This window comes from Lissotriton vulgaris, chromosome 2_2 (genome assembly GCF_964263255.1).
Source record: "Lissotriton vulgaris chromosome 2_2, aLisVul1.2, whole genome shotgun sequence".
NCBI lineage: Eukaryota > Metazoa > Chordata > Amphibia > Caudata > Salamandridae > Lissotriton > Lissotriton vulgaris.
This window is the reverse complement of record NC_141688.1, coordinates 12,566,263-12,585,505: the sequence shown is the minus strand read 5'-3', so window position 1 is coordinate 12,585,505 and position 19,243 is coordinate 12,566,263. Positions and strand designations below refer to the sequence as shown.

Genomic DNA, 19,243 nt, shown 5'->3' with positions numbered 1-19,243 from the left:
ACCCGGTTTTAATTTCCTTCCTAAGGGAGCTTTATTTGGGTGCTAGGGCCAGGGTGCGTTTCGGGCGGGATGGAGAATGTACACAAAGTTTTAAAGTTAAGAAGGGTGTTAGGCAAGGCTACATCCTTGCCCCCTTTCTATTTACTATGTACATAAATAGCCTAGAGGCGACTTTGGTAAAGGAGTGCAGGGGCTTACCATCAGCCTCCACCTGCCCTATCCCTGCGCTCCTCTACGCAGATGGCGCGGTTGTCATGTCACGCACGCCCCTAGGCCTACAGAGGGTAGTTACCTCTTTCACAAACTTCATGTTTAAAATGGGTCTTACCATCAATTGCTCAAAAACTTTTGTTATGAATTGTGGCAATGGATCCAACAAAAAGATTAACACCATCTTTGTTAACAATAAGGTAATTGAGCGCACCAAAACATTCTCTTATCTAGGGCTTCTATTCGAACAAACAGGAACCTGGACCAGTGCTGTTAAATCCAGAAGGCTACTGTTTAGTAAATCACTAATGGCTCTTGTTAGTTTTAGCAAAAAACTAGGAAAACGCCCTCCAGGGGAACTACTACACATATACAAGGCTAAATGTATTCCGGTTGCCACCTATGGGGCAGGAATTTGGGGCTTTTCTAACATTAATTCACCACAAATGGCAGAAAATATGTTTCTTAAACACCTTCTGTCCATACCGGAAAGCACGTCCAATTTTATCTGTCACGATGAACTCGTTCTACCCTATCTGGAGGACGTAATTAAGATCCAGCCCGTCCTCCTTTGGCACAGGGTTTGGACCACAGAAGAGTCAGCTTTTAATCACCTCATCTTAAAAGACGCAATGGGCCTTGATGGAGTAAAAAGCATGAGATGGTTAGAATATGTCAAATCTTTCATAGGCCAGTTAGGCCATCAGGAATACTACAACGATCCGAACACCATATGCAGTGTCTCCAGAAAGGACCTAAAAGCTGGTTATATGAGATAACTGTGTGAAAAGAGAGCCATGATTGAAATGGATAAGTCTACGGTTCAATCCCACTACCTTACTGTGGCCTTTTAGCACACCCAGCCATATATCTTGATGGTCACTAGTGACTACGATAGATTTCTGCTGACATGCCTCAGGTTAAACATCATCTTTAGGTCATTAAGTTTTCCAGAACTGAATGACTGGTCGCGAACGTTAAGTAAATGCCCTTGTGATGACCTTTCAGCACAATCCTCTATACACATTTTGTTTTTCTGCAAAGTTTATTTTAGCCCTAGAAAAAGATGGATTATGCCTGTGCTTAAAAAACTAGGATTGCGGCAATGCCGCCCTGCATATTTGGCACTGCAATTTTTGGACTGTGAATTCATAATTGCCTCTATTACTGCCTTTTTAAAAACTTTTTTTAGATTGCATACATCAATTATGATATAATATGACTGCGTCATTAACTGTCTCTTTCTTTTTTAAACTGTTTAAACTATGAACTGTGCTGTTATGGAATGCTTTATCAAGTATCCGAATAAAGTAATTTTGAGTGGGTAGCAAGCTGCTTTCCTGACAAGCTTTTAATCACGTGTTTCTAGTGGAAGATGGGATTCTCTCCCTACTGAATTTTCTACCACAGTAGCCACATCTGTGCGATATAATCCTAGCTGATCTGACTTCTTGGGCTAAAATCGACTTAGGGGCTGTTATTTACATCTGTAAAAAGTGTCAAGTACAAATATCAAAAAAATAATACAACATTGTTGCTGCTTTTGTCCCCTGAGAGACCAGTGACCTGACAGGATTTCCTGGCAGGATGTATTACAGAAGAATTTTGCACAGGACATACTGGAGCAAATTGATTTGCCTCATAATAAAAGTAGGACAACGTTTTATTGCTCCTTGCAAATTCAGTGAACTGGGAAAATAGAGCTAAGTCTAGACAAATCTATCAGAAGTTGAACTTGAGACAATGTAAGTAGCAACAATTTCTCTGCAGCAAATGCACAACAAATCAAACTACTTTAAATACACGTGTACGATTCTGAAATCTTTGGGAATGCGGCCTTGTCTCGTCACTTTACACTGGGAGCATGGTTCGACTAAATTATCCTCAAAGAAAAGTGTCACTGTAACCATTAGATCACATAATATACATGGGGTTCTCCCAACTCACCCTCCACTGTCTGGGCAGCAAATATCAACCCAAAAAACAGTCATGTGAAGGAACAAATAAACTCAAAGTATTCATAGGGTATATTCAATTACCCCTATGCAGTGGTACCTAGTCCCATCTCATTAATGTATATTTTTAGACAAAGTGACATATAAGCGTTGATAAGCGACTTTGTCTAAAAATATATATTCATTTTAATTAATTATTATTAATGTGGTCCAGCCTCATACCCCTCTTCTCACTGAAGTGTCTTTCTCTCTTACCTCAGTTTGCCAGGTATCTCTCATTCACTCTTGCCTCTCATCAGCTGCACCCTGTCTCTCTGTTCCCATCTCTGTCAGAGCTCTCTGAAGCAATTGTTGTCCGTGTATCAGCCTCTCATGTCTCCCTTCACTGCCTGTGATGTCTCTCCTTCTCCCTTGAAGCCTGTCACTATCTCTGCATACATCCACTTTCTCTGTCCTTGCTAGCCTGTCTCGCCCACCCCAAATTATTGCTCCGCGTCACGGCACCTGCGCTAGATGCGTCATAGTATTTTTTTTTTTAAACTGTATTTCGAGACGTAGCGTTTTCACCTTGGTGATATGTGCTTGATTTCCCAATAGTAAACGAGAGACCTGGCAGGTTTAACTACTTTTCATTTACCTTTTTCATGTCTGTTTTTTTTTCTGGAGTGCCAGATGTAGCTTCTTTTTTTTTACCATACAAACATTAGCTCAATGTTTGGCATTCATGATCATCCAATTGCTCGAGCTATTTTTGGTTCGCTCCAGAGTGGTTTGTGACAGCATTATATAGCCATTCCATACCTGGCAGCGCAGCACCCAGGACAGTGTGCTGCATGGCTAAACACTTATAAACTCCCAAAAGTGAGACCTATTGGCTCTGCCAATGCTTGTTTTCAAGGAAGAGCGTTGTACAATTCATCTAGTCCCGGCTAAATCAACTGCATGAAACCTTCTGAGAAAAAGTGGTAGAATAAGAGGAATCCAATGGTTTTTGAAGGGCAGCGGTACCAGTGGACGGCATGATTTTGATAAAGTTTATGTTAATTACTCAGTGCATAGCACATTGATTTAATGTCCATCAAATCTATCCTCAAATCCTCAGCACCTCAAAAAAACATTGTAAAGAGATAGGAGAGAACAAAAAGAGTGGGTGATGTAGTTGGAAGGAGAGGAGAATTGACGACAGCCAATTTCCAGATTATTTATATTTACAGTCTGATTCATCATAGACCCGTTTTGCGAGTCTAAAATAGCGATTCATTAGGAATCGCTATTACAGACTCGCAAAACGGGATTCATGTAGGAATCGCAAAAAGATTTGCGATTCCTACACAATCCTTATTTGCGATTAGCAAATTACTAATCGCAAAAAGGAATAACTCCCCATTCATTCCTATGGGCCAAAAGGCCCATAGGAATGAATGAGGAGTATTCCTTATTTGCAATTAGCAATTAGCTAATCGCAAATAAGATAGCGATTTAAAGGGTGCCAGGGGTGTCCAAAGGACACCTTGTAGCACCCCTTAAATGCAAATTGAAACAGGTGTTGCGCATTTTTCAAAGTTTTCGCTATTTACCACGAGGTTTGACCTCGCAGTAAATAGCGGGCCGAAATTACGAATTCGCAATTTTTTAATGGATGATGAATTGCATTTAAGGAATCTCAAATAGAGATTCCTTAAATGTAATTCCTCGCAAAATTGCGACATCGCTATTACCGATTTTTGCATTTGGGATGATGAATCCCAAATGCAAAAATAGAGCTCGCAAAGGGCCAGATTCTCAGAATCTGGCCCTTTGCAAGCCGATTTCAGCTTGATGAATCAGGCTGATAGTCACGATGGCTAAGGTTTTTGTTTTACTCAACTCGTGCCCGTGTTTGGAGGACATTGGCAAGTAGTATGTATCATAACTTACGTCTATGTATGGTTCTATGGTCCTGGTGTGTTTTCAATAGGACATCTCCAGTGACACCACAAGCCGATTGTCTCATCTTTGTTTCATGAATCACTGCTGCTTGACAAAGAAACATGTATTTACAGTTACTGCTTTCCTCTAACTTATTCCTTTTCATTTTAAAAAGGGAGAATCAGATTGAGTAAGTAGACGCGGCGGACATTTTGAAATACTTTCAGTAGAAGATGATTCTATTTCTTTTTATTTCCTTAATTATACTGTCCTTCCTATGGTGTTGATTGTGATTCGGGTTACTGCAGCCTTACTGAAATCTGTCTGTTCGTGATTTGCATCAATGCAACAAAGACATGGATTGGTCTTGAACACCAGGTGGAATGGAATGATAATAATGACTTTTTCCCCGCAGGTTACAATCCTCATATTGACCCTGGTCTTTCTCACGAATTCCTGGCTGCAGTCCAGTTCAGTGCCACCATGGTGCCCCCCGGAATTTACATGAGGTACAAAGGTTTCTTTATCCATATACTTACCTTCATTATCTCATCGTCTGACCACTTCTGTTGTCTGATCACTTTTGTTGATGCTCCCCAATTACTGTCATAGGCTGAGCTGGGCACCACCTAGAACTGCCATCTCCTTTAAGTATTGGTGCGAGGCTAGATTGCAGGTTTTATTTTATGGAAAATGTTCTGAATATAAGTTTACTGATGTAATCAATAAGAAGCTGGATCTTCCTTTTTACCTAGCATAATAATAGAAAATGACTTAGGACTAGCAGAGATGTATAAACAAAAACACCAAGTTTACATGGCATAAGTTTTGAATTAGAAATATGAGTTCCCAGACCATATACCCTCACTGCAATGATGGGGTCAGAAGTGTTTAATGAGTTGGAGAGAGGCACTGGGAGTTGTTGACATAGGTAAACCAAGTGGGTCCCTAAGATCAAAGCTTTGAATGTTTATTACTATTGATCACCATGGGATTTTACCAAGGTTTAACAGGTATGATAGCTTACATGTGAAATGGGCATCTTAGGTGTTTCTAGTTTTGTGAACATCGTATTGGATTATTTAATATATTTCTGTAAAAGTCATAATCTTTAATCCTGGAGTGACCAACACCAGTTGCCAAAGTAAGAGGTAGTTAGGGGAGACAAACAAAGACACTACAAGTCTCAAATGTAGAGCTGGTTTTTGCCACCTTCAACAGCCAGGAAAGTATTCTTCGCTTTACTCACAAAGTCCAGGGCATGGTACCGCTGGTGTTGTCAAGAGTGAATCATCATCTCCTGGGTATACCACCTAGGAACCCGCACTTTGTGCAAAATGCCACTGTATGTGCTCTGATTCATCTAATGTGCTTGGTCCATGTGCTTGACCATTAAGGTCTGGTCCTAACAAGAGGTCTTCCTTGATTGCTGCACTAACAAAGAAACACCATGAATAGATTGCTTTGAGGCAACATAAACAGAAAGTCAAATAGACCATAGCAATGTCAATTCTCATAATTATGCCGTTTTTTTAATGTGAATGAGAGTGATGCAGGTTAGATCTTCTCCAAATCAGCTATCCTGTTTAAGTCACGAGCATAATTTTACTTTCGTGATGTTTTATTCAGAAATAGGTTTTGCCACTTTCGAAACATCACCAACAGAGATGAGAGTTTCTCACCGGCCATCCGAGTCTGCAACAGCTACTGGAACAGAGAGGTAAAGTGGAAACCCATGAATCACTGAACCTTTAGCACTGTACAGACAATATGTAAACAAAAATGTAAAGAAAAGGGCTATGATCATATTATGTATGCATGTACCGTCACAACTATATAAACACTGCACAGCAGAATGTCACTTTTGAACAACATCAGCAATTGTCCGCACCTACTTCACTGTGGTTGCGCAGAGGGGTAAACAAAGGGAGTAGTAGAACTGGTCATTTAATGCAGATCTTACTAGGTAAGAGTTTTTTATAGACAATTACTAAACCAAAACGTAAATCCTTGTGTTTCTCTTTTAGATGGAAGATCAATTTAATTGAATTCACTTTTGACAACTTGTAGCCCGTAAACTTTGAGGAAAATATGTAGCACTTTGAGGAAAATAGCTTTGCCCATTTCATAAATAAACCCTGAAAGTGCCCATATCTGATATCAGTCATAAACAGGCACTCGGAAGATGATGAGGAGTTCCTTACAGCAATGATACCTACCATTTGATTTTATATTTTAGAATTGTCGTAAAACTTGTTTTTCACTCTCCTCCATAATATTCTATGAATGTTGCGGCCCAGGTAGGGGTGTATCTTACTCTTCAGCATCTTGTGAAGTTACTGTGCGCTCCTTTTTAGGGCTCGCGCCCTGCGTTGCAGAGCACAGACCAGCTCACGCAGGCGAGAGCCCTTTTGTCCAGAATTTGAAAACGGACCCTGGAAAGGCACACACTCGTGAGTGTGCTTTTCCTTTTGGGTTCCGCTATTGGGCTTTGTTTGCGTGGGCACGCAATAGGCCAAAGGCAGGCTCATTGCTCTGCCCATTGCCTATTGGTGTCTGTTACGCGCACCAAAGCCCATATGTTTTCAATTATCGTGCCCAGACACGGGCGCGATAATTGAATACATATGGCTCGCAGTGGCATGCGCGCACGCACCACTCACTGGCGTGTTTTTTTTACAATAGCAATCGCTTTCGCCATCACTTTCAGAGCCGCTTGTTTCACTTGTTTAAGAGGTTATTGACGAAGCAAACTTCTTTGTTGAAAACGTCATTACAAGTTTAATTATTTATTATTTTAAATATTGTGTGATAAAAGTTTATTTTTTTCTGTGCTCTTCTGTTTTCCCCGGTGAAACAATCTCTGTGTATTTCCTCGTCTCCCTGTTACACAAACACCAACAATGGTACAAATGAGCATTGGCTGCTTTCTTGCATCGGTGTAAAGTTAAGCCCAGAGTGCCAGCTTCCCCGCTAGAGCACCATGGGTGGTCTTGGGCAAAGAGAAGCACGTGCCGCGCCCCGCTCCTTTACCTGCCCAATAGAGAGTAATTTGGGACCATCGTGAATGAACACTACTAGACAGACAAGGAAACTGGGCTTTCAGAGATGAAGTGTTGTGACAAAGAACCTGCGCTAGGGAGGCGGCCCATCTGCTTGAGTAGTAGGAGATGCAAAAATAGACTACTGATCGTTTAGAAACCCAGGTCAGCAGCATCAGTAAAATATGAATCCTCTCGCCACGGGAAAAGAGAATAATACGATACAGGGTGGAGGGACAGGGTTAATCTCCGGCCAGAAGTGATCAGAGAAGGTCTGCTGTGTGTCCCGTCCACGTGTCAAGGGATGAAGTTTGGAAACACTGGTTTGTGGTGCCAGTTAAATGACTTTCACATCATCCGTGACACTGAGAAACTCCCAGTACCTCGCGCGGGTCACCCTCCGGCGTCGAGCTGTGAGAGTCGGGTTAAAGGCAGCTCGGATACTGTTACCGTTAACAGAGGCGAAGGTGCAGGCAGCGCTTTGCCTCAGTGTGAAAGTGCAAGCGCTACATCCGACTAGGGAAGTGAAGAGGTGAAGGAGCTACCCTCTCTGGGGGTGCAGAGGGGCGCCTCGCTCTATTGGGAAGTGAAGTTCCCGCGCTTTACTTTTAATGTTATAAGTAAAGCGCGGGTGCTGCGATGATACCAAAAGTAAAGAAATTTTGCAAAAACTTCTATTTCTTTACTTTTGGTATCATCACGACACATGCGCTTTACTTTTAACATTAAAAGTAAAGCATTGCTGCTTTGATGCTTGTCTGCGATAGCTTGAACTTTCACAGAATTCCGCCTTTCTGCATCCCATTAACCAGTGTCAGCTCTAATGTATTTTTATCCAGGCCTGGGGTCATTTTAAGCCCATTTATGCTCGACAAATGCACATGCTCGGTGAGAAGTGGCCTGGAAGTACAATAATCACTCAGACTTTTTCATCCTGTTGGATACATGCCTATTGGTTAGTGAGGAAATTGTTTCTTACATTAAATTTGTCTTTGCCGTGTGAGATGCAATCTAAGATCAGCAGAATTGTTGACTGTTTGTAGAAAATAAATGCTGATAGGTGTATTCAGACATCCCACGCGCCATGCTGAGCAGACGGCGTTAGTCGCCTCTCGAGGTGGCGGGCGCACTGGTGTTTTCTGGGGCATTGCATTGCTGCTGGTCCTTCAACCACCCCCAGCGGTTATATCTGGAGCTGGGCATTGCACACCCCTGTGTGCCTCTATTTCAGGATGTGTACTGCCCCTTCCTGTCCACGCTGAAGCTCGGGCACCGCCATGGTGTCTCTGAGGTGCCAAGAGCAGAGGACACCAGCAAAGCAAACAAGCAAATGTGGCCCCATTCCAAGGGCACAGGGCTGCAAGTATTGCCTTGCCTATCGGTGGGCTAGTCCCTCAGATGTAGTCACACTTTTCCAATTTCAAAAGTGAGACAATTTCTTTTCTCCTCTTATTCTTTAGGCCCAACGAGCATGTGTTGCCCTGTGTGCCCTGATACAAATAGTGTGCCACATTTTCCGTTGCACACACCGCACACAAGTCCACGTGCAATAGCCCATTTGTGTATTTGTTACTTTAAGAAACCGCCCACTGCCTTCCAAACGTGGTCCGTGCTTCTTTGAGTGTCTCGCCGGCTCAGGATAGGATCCCTTGGATCAGCAGCTACAGATTTCACATTTTCCATAGCGCCTCTTTCCTAGCATTAGGGGTCAGTGCGCTTTACAACACGCACTGTTCTCATTACACAGTATGGGGCACGTGGAGTGAGATTCAGTGTTTGAGTGATAGTGAGACTCATGGTTTGAGTGATAGTGAGACTCAGTGTTTGAGTGATAGTGAGATCCAGTGTTTGAGTGATTCTGAGATCTAGTGTTTGAGTGATAGTGAGATCCAGTGTTTGAGTGATAGTGAGACTCAGTGTTTGAGTGATAGTGAGATCCAGCATTTGAGTGATACTGAGATCCAGTGTTCCCTCATGATGTGCTCACCCATGTGTGCTTCCTCCCCACTTCCCTCCGTAAAGTGCTCACCCTTGTGTGCTTCTGCCCCACTTCCCTCCGTAATGTGCTCACCCTGTGTGCTTCCTCCCACTTTCCTCTGTGATGTGCTCACCCATGTGTGCTTCCTCCCCACTTCCCTCCGTCATGTGGTCATCCTGTCTGCTTCCTGCCCACTTCCCTCCATGATGTGCTCACCCATGTTTGCTTCCTCCCCACTTCCCTCCATGAGGTGCTCACCCATGTGTACTCCTCCCCACTTCCCTCTGTGATGACCTCACCCAGTGTGCTTCCTCCCACTTTCCACCGTCATGTGCTCACCCTTATGTGCTTCCTCCCCACTTCCCTCCGTCATGTTCTCACCCATGTGTGCTTCCTCCCCATTTCCCTCCGTCATCTGCTCACCCTCTGTGCTTCCTCCCCACTTCCCTCTGTGATGTGCTCACCCTTGTTTGCCTCTTCTCCACTGTCCCTCCGCGCCCTTCATTCTCCACCTCCAAGTCCAACCCCCCTCTCTAGCATCTCCTTTCCTGTACCAGGACACAGTTTTACACCTCACATCCTCTCCTCTCTTCCCATTAGCTTCATTTCCCACAAAAATTGATTTACTTCAAGTACATAAAAGGCATTGTCATTTACAATACCAATACCTCAAACTCTAGTAAATGCGAAACCTATTGCATTGCTACTGGGGGTAAACCCCAATGAGCAAATAAACTGTAAACACTTTATGTTTGTAGCAATGGCGATTCTTAGGCTGTTAGTGGCCTCGGCTTGGCTTGACCCAAATCCTCCTACCTATCATCAATGGCTAGGTAAAGTACTATCAGCACAAAAATTGGAAACTGCTATCTATGCCAGGAAGGGAAAAAAGGGTAAAAAATTGGGTATGCAAATTTGAGGTCCATTTATTCAGTGGAAGTTAGGAACTGAATGATGGATTATGAAGAATCTGTATTGTCGAACACTGGAATTTATGGTTATGCATGTATTTTCCCAAGTTGAATTCTTTTGTATTAAGCATATCGTAATTTATTTTTTGCGTTTTATCAATCTGTGTTCTACGATTTTGTATCTTATTGTGCCCTGTTCATGTAAATAAGGGGGGGGAAAAAGGGGGGGGAAAAATCTTTTCAATAAAAATATTTTTTAAAAAAAGCAAATGCTTGTTGAAATAGTGTCTGAAACGCTGCAGACCTTAGGGTTTCTTTAGACGTGTCTCTTGCTCTTAAGCATCGCAATGTCCTCAACTGCCTCTGATCGATGCACAGGTAGTAATTCCAACAGCATGTATTGTTTAATTATAAACCAGTGCAAGGTCTAGAAGGGAAGGTGGCTATACCTCAACCATATTGGGCACGCAACATCAAAACTGTTGAACTTATCCCTTTTTACAGGGTCATCCCTGGAATGTTTTGCCTTCCTCCTAGTCTTTTTTTCTGACATGGTGTTGGTGGTTTTGGGACTCTGGGCACTTTATCACTGCTATCCAGTATAAAGTGCATGTGCTGTCCATGGTAAAACATGTTAAGATTGGTCTACACCTGTTTGGCGTATTTAATTTACCTATCAGTTCCTGGTAAAGTGATATCTCAAATACCCATGGTCAGGAACTTAAATGCTACTGGTGGGCTTGCAGCGCTGCTTGCGCCACCCACCAAAGTAGTCTTTCAAACCTGTCTCAGGCCTCTGCAATTTTAGGGCCTGCGAGCGCAGTATACTGCCGCTGTGGCGTGGCACATAAAGTGAGTGTCATGTCTCTGACTCCCATATTACTACATATCAGCCACCTCTAAGGTGGGCCCCAGCTAGCCCTATGGGCAGGGTGCAATGTAGGTAAAAAGTAGGACATGTGCCTTAAATGTGTGGCATGTCCTGGTAGTGACAAACAGCCATTTTGTTTTCTCACTACTGTGAATGCATTGGGGATTCCCTGATAATTGATTCAGTGGTAATTCCTGATATGAGAGGAGCAGCATGATCAAGTTTGGTATGTTTGGAATAATGGTTATAAATGCTGCGTGGTGGTGTGCACAGAATTATTGTCACTATTTTAGAAATGCCACTTTTAAAAGTGGGCTTTTCTGTGTGCTATTTGTCTTTGTGTCTGCTTGTTGTGTATTGTTTTTTTATGTTTTTGAGATTTTTATTGCGCGCAAATACCCGAGGGTGTCTCGGCACATGTCTGGCTCTGGAGTGAAAGAGACTGGGGCGGTGCAGTGGCTCCAGATGGACTGGGTGAGTCAGTGCTAGGCTGAATAGGCAGATCTGTATTTGGAGTAGTGGGAGGAGTAGTCCGTGACCATGAATGAGTCTGTGCCTGCCTTGTACAATGCAGGCTCCACCCCCCTGTAGGAAGCGTTTAAAGACACACTTGTTTCAATAGTGTCTTCCTGTTCCCTTGGTCTTACAGCGCTGGGATGCTCAAGAGTAGCCATGCGCTATAGAAGAAGGTATTCATTCATTCATTCATTCATCTGGGGCCAGGACCTACACTGTCAATGGGGACTGTTGTGCACTGTAAACAAATGTTTGAGGGCCCCCCAGAACTGGTTTGGACCGGGCATAGAGCCCTGTGCCAGGGGGATAACTGACACCTAGCTGGTATAAGTATTAGGGCTGTGGCACTATGGAATTGGTACCTGCTTGGAGCTGTGTTACTGAAGGGCTGCTGGGCGCCTGAAGGGCTGCTGGGCGCCAGTAGAAACTGCCACAAAGGACTGCCCCTCTACCGGAGGGCCCAGTGAGCTGGCCTGCCTGGGCCCAGCTCTACCCGATGTGCTGCCCCTGTCTGGAGCACTGACGGGAATGTACAGTTAACCTTCCTGCTATTTTGGAGGAAAGTGTCTGGAGCATTCAAGGGTGTTCCCTTGCCAGTGCTGTGACCTATGTGTGAAGCGCTTTCATTTTATTGCCTAGCCTAGCTCTTTACCAATTGCAGGAGAGGAGCGCTGACTGCCCTGGTGGTGTCTCGCCGTGAGAGACCCAGAGCCTAGAGAGCCTCCCCTCCTGAGACAACATGCACAGGGTGAGTGTTCTGCTGGTCCTTGTATCTGGGACGCCCCCCGTAGTGAATACTTCTCCTGGATTTCACTAGGGAGTGTGGGGAGCCATTAATTCTTTTTCATTTGCGCTCACAAGCACTGTGCCCTGTGAGAAGCAGACTGCCAACCGGAAGTCAGGCAGGGAGAGCCTGACCATGGGCAGGGCCGGCCAGAGGAAGCCAGGCGAAGGATGCCTGGTTTGGGTGAGGCATCCCGTGCCAATGAGGGAAATCCGCGTGTGGTTCACAACAATGGAAGAGCCGGCCCGGGACGCCTAGCCTGAAAGTGCACGACCTAAGCATATCCGCCAGTGAAGAGGAAGAAGACGCAAGCTCACAGTGGCGTGGCCGTAGCCATCGAGAAGCCAAATGTCAGCTTTCTGGGGCCTGACTTGCCAGAGTGAGGGTGAGTCCGGCCATTGGGGGAATTGCCTACATGGGGGAGAGACCGAGTGAGGTTTTCCCACCCTCGAGAGCATTGTGCTTCCTGTTGGTAGCAGTGCTGGCCTCCCTGTGCATTATGGGCCTTATTTATGCTGCATTGACAGCTGGGGGCCAGTTTGGAGGTCTTGTGGTGAGTGTGGCCGACACGGCACACTGCTGGTGCTTATTTGTGTGCACAGCTGGGCCACCAGATTGCGGGCAGCTGCAACGAAGGGGGCATTTATTTTTACATAAAAGAAGCAAGGGTTAACTGCAGACTCTGCCCCATGAAAAGTATGGGCCAGCCAAAGCCACATGCTTATAGAGCCCTGACTTTTATGGACAGAGAGCATTGTGGGGATGCCCAAGACGGGTCCCTGAAGAAGGCCAGTTGGCCTGGGATCACCTAGTGTTCTGGTGGGGCGTAAGGCCCTTAGGAGATGTATGCACCTTGTTAGTGTTACTGTGGTGCACTGCTGATTTAGGAGTAATGCCTATTGTGATTTATGCCTAATGTGATTTATGCATAATGTATTCATGCTAGGTGCCATTACTGGTTGCTTTTGACAGTAATTACTGGTTGCTTTTCTAACACTGCATTCTTATGGTTATGCCAGTGGCCTGATTGGCTCTGTAATGTATATAATCCCCTGTAAAGTTATACCTAGTGTCAGGTGACACAGTGTACCTATGAGAATACATTCTAATGTGTTTATGAGTAATACAAAGGCTATTTTGTTATTTAACCTTGTGTGGAGTTTCTATTGTGGTGTGCCTAGTGTGTTGCTGCTGTGTGTGTGTGTTGTGCAAATGCTTTACACATTGCCTCCAGAATAGACCTGACTGCTCGTGCCAAGCTACCAAGGGGGTGAGCAGGGGTTATCTTCAGCGTGTACCTCCCTTACTCTGACTAGAGTGGTGGTTTCTGCCTGGGTTTGGCGCAAGCCTTAGCCAACCAGAAATCCCATTTCTATCAAATACCACCAGATGTTAGAGCTCCTTTGAGCTAATTGACCATCATTTGATGGGAGTCCGCGGTAGGGTTACAGCAGTCAGGATTGCTTGTGTCTAGTGTTTTATTACTTGATAAATTCACAAACAGTCACAAATTGATTCATTTACGTTTTCTCCTAGTAGTATAATTAGCCTGGCGAGCCTGGTGTGCTAGATGAGATCTGTGAAATATGGCTTTGCAGGAAGACTGGAATAATAATATATTGGAAGGGAACTCTTGGTTTCCTCACGTTGTGCGTTGAGTGTCCTTGAGATGCATTAAAGTCAGAAAAGAGGGAGAGTTTGCTTGCAAAAAGCCTATTGTACAGCTGTCTGAAATGGGGGTCTCTAGTTGGCAGTGGTTTGCATCCTGTGCAAATGGAGCATCATTACACTTCAAACCCAGTGCACAGCTTAGGAAAAGGTAATTGTCCCAATCTTTTACATTTCTTTAATTCTTAACCATGGTTAATCAAAAATACTCCAACGTTATAATGAAACTTCGTTTATTTCCTCAGTTTCTTTTACACGTGAGATGCAAATGAGTTTTTCAGCTTTTCATGTCGTGAATATCCGCGGCATGAGAAGCTGAAAAACTCATACTTCGCATACTTCAAAGGATAGTCCTTATAGAGATGAGATACTGCCGACCCCTGGCCTGGCTCCAGACACACAACAGGGGTGTGGAGACAGCTTTGTGTGGGGACAGGCACAGCCCTATTCAGGTTTCAGTGACAACTCCTCCCATGACTCTAGCTCAGGAAGGCCCATCAGCCTGATGATGGGCAATCAGGATATGCAGGGCACACCTCTACTCCCTTTGTGTGACTGTCTAGGGTGAGTGCACAAACAGCCCAACTGTCAGTCTAAACCAGAAATGGATTATACAGGCAAGCAGAGGCAACATATGGTAAAGCAAGAATATGTCCACTTTCTAAAAGTGGCAAATTCAAACACACAATTTAACCACTTGGCTGCTAAGGGCACTTAGGCTATATAATGAGATTTCCATTGAAATGAATGGGAGGGGCATGACGAGTTACCCTTGTCATTAGCATCCAAGAGGTTAAAAACTACCTTCACAGAAGGATGCGTTTTTTTTAAATCCTGAAAACGGGAAATTCAAACTCCAAATCTTGATCTCTTCCCTATTGAAAGTTATACTTGTAACAAGCCAGTTCCAATGATAACCTATGGAAGAGATAATCCTTGCAATAGTGAAAAACTAAACTAGCCGTATTTCACTATGAGGACATGTAAAACACACCAGTACATGTCCTACCTTCCACGTGCACTGCATCCTGCTTATGGAGATATGTTGGGCGTACCTTAGGGTGTTTTAAGTGTAATAAAAGGGAAGATTTGGCTCTGGCAAGTGGGTGTACTTGCCAGGTCGACATGGCAGTTTAAAACGGCACTCACAAACACTAGAATGGCAGGCCTGAGAAAGGTTTGCAGGGCTCCTCTTGTAGATGGCACAATCAGTGCTGCAGGTCCACCAGTAGCATTTGAATTACAAGGCACTGGGCACATGGAGTGCACTTTACCAGTGTCTTACCAGGAAATCAAATATGAAAATCATGTTTATCCAATCGCATTCATAATTCCTGCAGGGAACACTTGCACTTTAGCACTGATCAGCAGTGGTAAAGTACCCAGAGTTCAAAAACCAGCAAAAATTAAGTCCAGCATACAGTCAAATATACAGGAGGCAGAAGCAAAAAGACAAAGGTAACCATGCCAAGAATGCCAGGTCTAACAAAAGCCCAGCTACTTTCATAATTAGCTCCCATACAAACTGGCATCTGTGATCATAATTGCCGTTTTGGATGGCACTGTGTGATGTTTTTATGTTTTGTTTAAATATTTGTTATCTCTATTTTAAGATGTATGTGCACGGTTTACACTGTATGTGTTCCTAATTATGTACTATTGAAAATGCTACAGTGCAATGCCAAATTTGCTTGGCAATTAAACAAACTTAAAACTAAAATGTGTACATTTCCAATTTCAATGGTATTCATAAAAGAAACCATAACTTCCCTTAGGAATCTGTGAGAGTCACAGTTTCTCAGGAGTAGAAAATGTTCGAAAATTCATGTTCTCTCATGTAGTATTAGCTGTGAGTAGTGTACATTTCGGCATGCGGAAATGTAATGTCCAAAGCTCAGCAACATATTACAGTGTCAGATATTCACCACGGGGTTGTCCACTTGGCCTTAGGTAGCACGCCCCTCAGTGGAATCAGGCACCACTTGTGCAACCCTGACGAACACCGTGTTTAAACACCCATGGATGCGTAAAGTTGGGTCCATCATCATCATCTCTGGCTTGTGTGGCAGTAGCGCGTCATTTCCAGCCCCGTTAAGAAACATCTCAATGACCTCAGATGACTCCTTCCCTTACTGCTTTCTAAAAACAAGTTTGAACTTGACAGGTGTTCCAGTTGACATCTTCCAGGCATTCTTGGGGATCTCTAATTCTTCAGTTCCTGGCAGCCCTTGTTAAAATAGTTTATTAACAGGCCTGTCTTAAATACTACTGTTGATCCTGACTCTTTGTTTGTAGTGAAGACCTTTTTAAGGTCTTACCATTATTTCTTTTTATGCCCCACATCACTTCTCCCTTTTCTTATCCATATTCTTCACCACTGGGGTCTCTGTGTGTGGGGGGGAGGCAGATGGGCGTTGTGTGGCAGCTTTTTTGTTCTGCCCCCCACCCCAGTCCTCACCGCAATAACATAAACAAAACGGACACTGCCACACTCATTATTGTCTAAGTACCTTTTTCTGCAATGCAGACACGTTTTAAGCAATGCTCGAGCCTACATGTCTGCTTAAATTGTTCAAATATTACATTAATGTATATCTATCTATCTATCTATCTATCTATCTATCTATCTATCTATCTATCTATCTATCTATCTATCTATCTATATATCTATATATCTACCTACCTACCTCTCTCTCTCTCTCTCTCTCTCTCTCTCTCTCTCTCTCTGTCTGTCTGTCTGTCTATCTATCTATCTATCTATCTATCTATCTATCTATCTATCTATCTATCTATCTATCTACCTACCTACCTACCTACCTACCTCTCTCTCTCTCTCTCTCTCTCTCTCTCTCTCTCTCTCTCTCTCTCTGTCTATCTATCTATCTATCTATCTATCTATCTATCTATCTACCTATCTATCTATCTATCTATCTATCTATCTATCTATCTATCTACACACACTAGTCACAACTGGCCGTCATACATAGCCTCACTAGTTTTATCTATGGCCCATTGTGTGCACCCCCAAATTTCACTTGTACAGAGGCCATTGAGGCCCATGTGCTGGCCCTTCCCCCAGGTGGAGGTACTTTGCAACCCCTTAATTTCCTGTGAGATCCCACCCTGTCTGAAACTCCTCGACTGTTGAGGGCTACTCTGCAGCCCTTATTTCATCCTGTGAGTCTTTGCACAGCTTTGTCATGTACTTCCAAAAAATACGTAGGATCTGCACTTTTAAACAACATAAACTAAGGGATTGGTGTCCAGACTGATTCCAGGCACCCCCAAAAATGTTAGCCTTTAATCCAGCTAGCTCACAGTGTCACCATAAGCCCCCTAACCTTACCAAGGAGTGAATAGTTTCTTGCAACTACCAAACATGAGAGCCCTTTATCCTTCAGGGTTCATGGAAATAGTACAGTACTTTTTGCTCAGTCAATCGCTCGCTTAGTCTCAGAGAAATACACAGAATAAACAATGGGGACGTTTTCAATATGGATTTATTGAACCAGCGTCATTCTAGTATATAACATTTATTTATTTATTAACAGCATTTATAGAGCGCGAACGAAGGCCCATGGGCATCTCGGCGCTAAAAATATCTGCAGTATTTAACCATAGAAGGGGAGCCTGAGTTTACAGATTAAAAAGTCAGGTCTTAAGCTCTTTTCGAAAAGACCAAAGTGAGGGGATTGTTTTAATCGAGTGCGGCAGAGTGTTCCATAGTTTGGGCGCTGCTACAAGAAATCTTCTGTCTCCCCGTAAAACAGATTTGGTACGGGGTACCACAAGTTCATGTGAACTAGAGGAGCGTAGTGTTCTAGAGGGACTGTAGGGGATGAGATTTTGAGTGAAAAAGGCTGGTCCCACGTTGAGCAGAGCCTTGTACAGTAACTATACAGAGGGCCTTGAATTTAATTCTGTTTCTAATTGGAAGCCAATGTAACTTTCTGATAGTTTCTGCAGCAGATTGATGTTTAGGGATTCTTCCAAGAAGCCTGGCGGCTGCGTTTTGGATAATTTGCATTTTATTTAGTACTCTTTCTTGGGCATTTAGAAACAGTGCATTACAGTAATCTAATGTGGACAGTACCAAGGAGCTAACCAAGGTTTTTCCAGCTGTTTCAGGAAGGAATTGCAAGATTTTTTTGATCAATCGTAGTTTATGAAAAGCAGAAGAGGAGATCTGATTTGCGTGAGGAAGGAAAGTAAGACGATCGTCGAACATGACTCCCAGATTCCTCACCTTACTGACCGGTACCGGCGGAGGACCCAGTGAAAGCGGCCACCAAAGGGAGGACCATTCCGGGGTCAGATGTCCGAAAATGACCACTTCCGACTTGTCGGAATTTAATGTCAGACAATTGGAGGCCATCCAATTCCCTATTGCCAGCATGCCCAGATTGAAGTTATTTGCTATTTTATGGCCATCATTCCTGATGGCGAGGCCCAGCTGGGTGTCAACTGCATAGGAGGTAAGGCTCATCCCATGTGCACGAATGACCTTGGCAAGGTCCGACACATAAATGTTAAATAGTGTCAGACTAAGGGATGAACCTTGAGGGACTCCACATGGCAGTGACAAGGAAGATGAATAAAAAGATACAATTGTGACCACCTGGGACCTGTCCGCCAGAAAGGATGCTAGAAGTTTCTTGGCATTTTGTTGGATACCCATGCTTTAGACACGGTCGATCAAGATGGTGTGGTCGACCGTGTCGAAAGCCGCCAATAAGTCAAGCAGTATCAGGACTGCTGTTCCTCCAACATCAAGGATGGATCTGATATCGTCCGCAGCTTTATCCAAGGCCGTCTCAGTTCCGTGGTATTGGCGAAAGCCAAACTGAGATTCATCAAGTAGATTATGTTCCTCGATAAAGGCTGATAGTTGAAGATTCAGAACTTTTTCGGCTATTTTCGCCAAGGCTGGGAGGCTAGCGATAGGACGATAACGTTTTAATTCTTCCATGTCGAGGTTTGGTTTTTTGAGCAATGGTTTAATAAGGGTCTTTTTTAGGACATCTGGATATATGCCTGTACTAAATATAGAATTACAAATTGCAGTGATAGCCGGGAGAACCACTTCAATGACCGGAAGCAAGACTTTCAGGGGGCATGGGTCTAGTGCAGAGCTCGATTTGATGGAAGATATGATGTTCCGAATCTGGGAACTGGAGACATATGCAAACTGCGAAAAAATTGGACCGGTGCAGGAGGCGGGTGGTTTAGTAAAGGTATTGGTGTTATTAGTGAAGACCCGGTAAATGTCTTCAACTTTACTAAAAAAGAAATTGGCTAGAGCGTCACAAAGCGATTGGGAGGGGGGAGGTGTCAAGTTGGGAGAATATCCTGCTAACTGCTTGGTGGTTTCATACAGTGCTTTGTTAGAATTTTTTACTAA

At 43.8% G+C, this 19,243-nt stretch overlaps 1 protein-coding gene across 4 annotated transcripts in view; it reads left to right on the top strand.

The window, feature by feature from the left end:
* Positions 1-19,243, top strand: part of LOC147728937 (dual oxidase 1-like) — a 992,769-nt gene that overhangs the window by 490,682 nt on the left and 482,844 nt on the right. For all 4 annotated transcript variants that reach the window (XM_086959175.1, XM_086959177.1, XM_086959176.1 and 1 more), the window contains 2 exons: positions 4,489-4,582; positions 5,703-5,793. In XM_086959175.1, the coding sequence (XP_086815301.1) occupies positions 4,489-4,582; positions 5,703-5,793 (185 nt within the window). The remainder of the gene's footprint in view (positions 1-4,488; positions 4,583-5,702; positions 5,794-19,243) is intronic.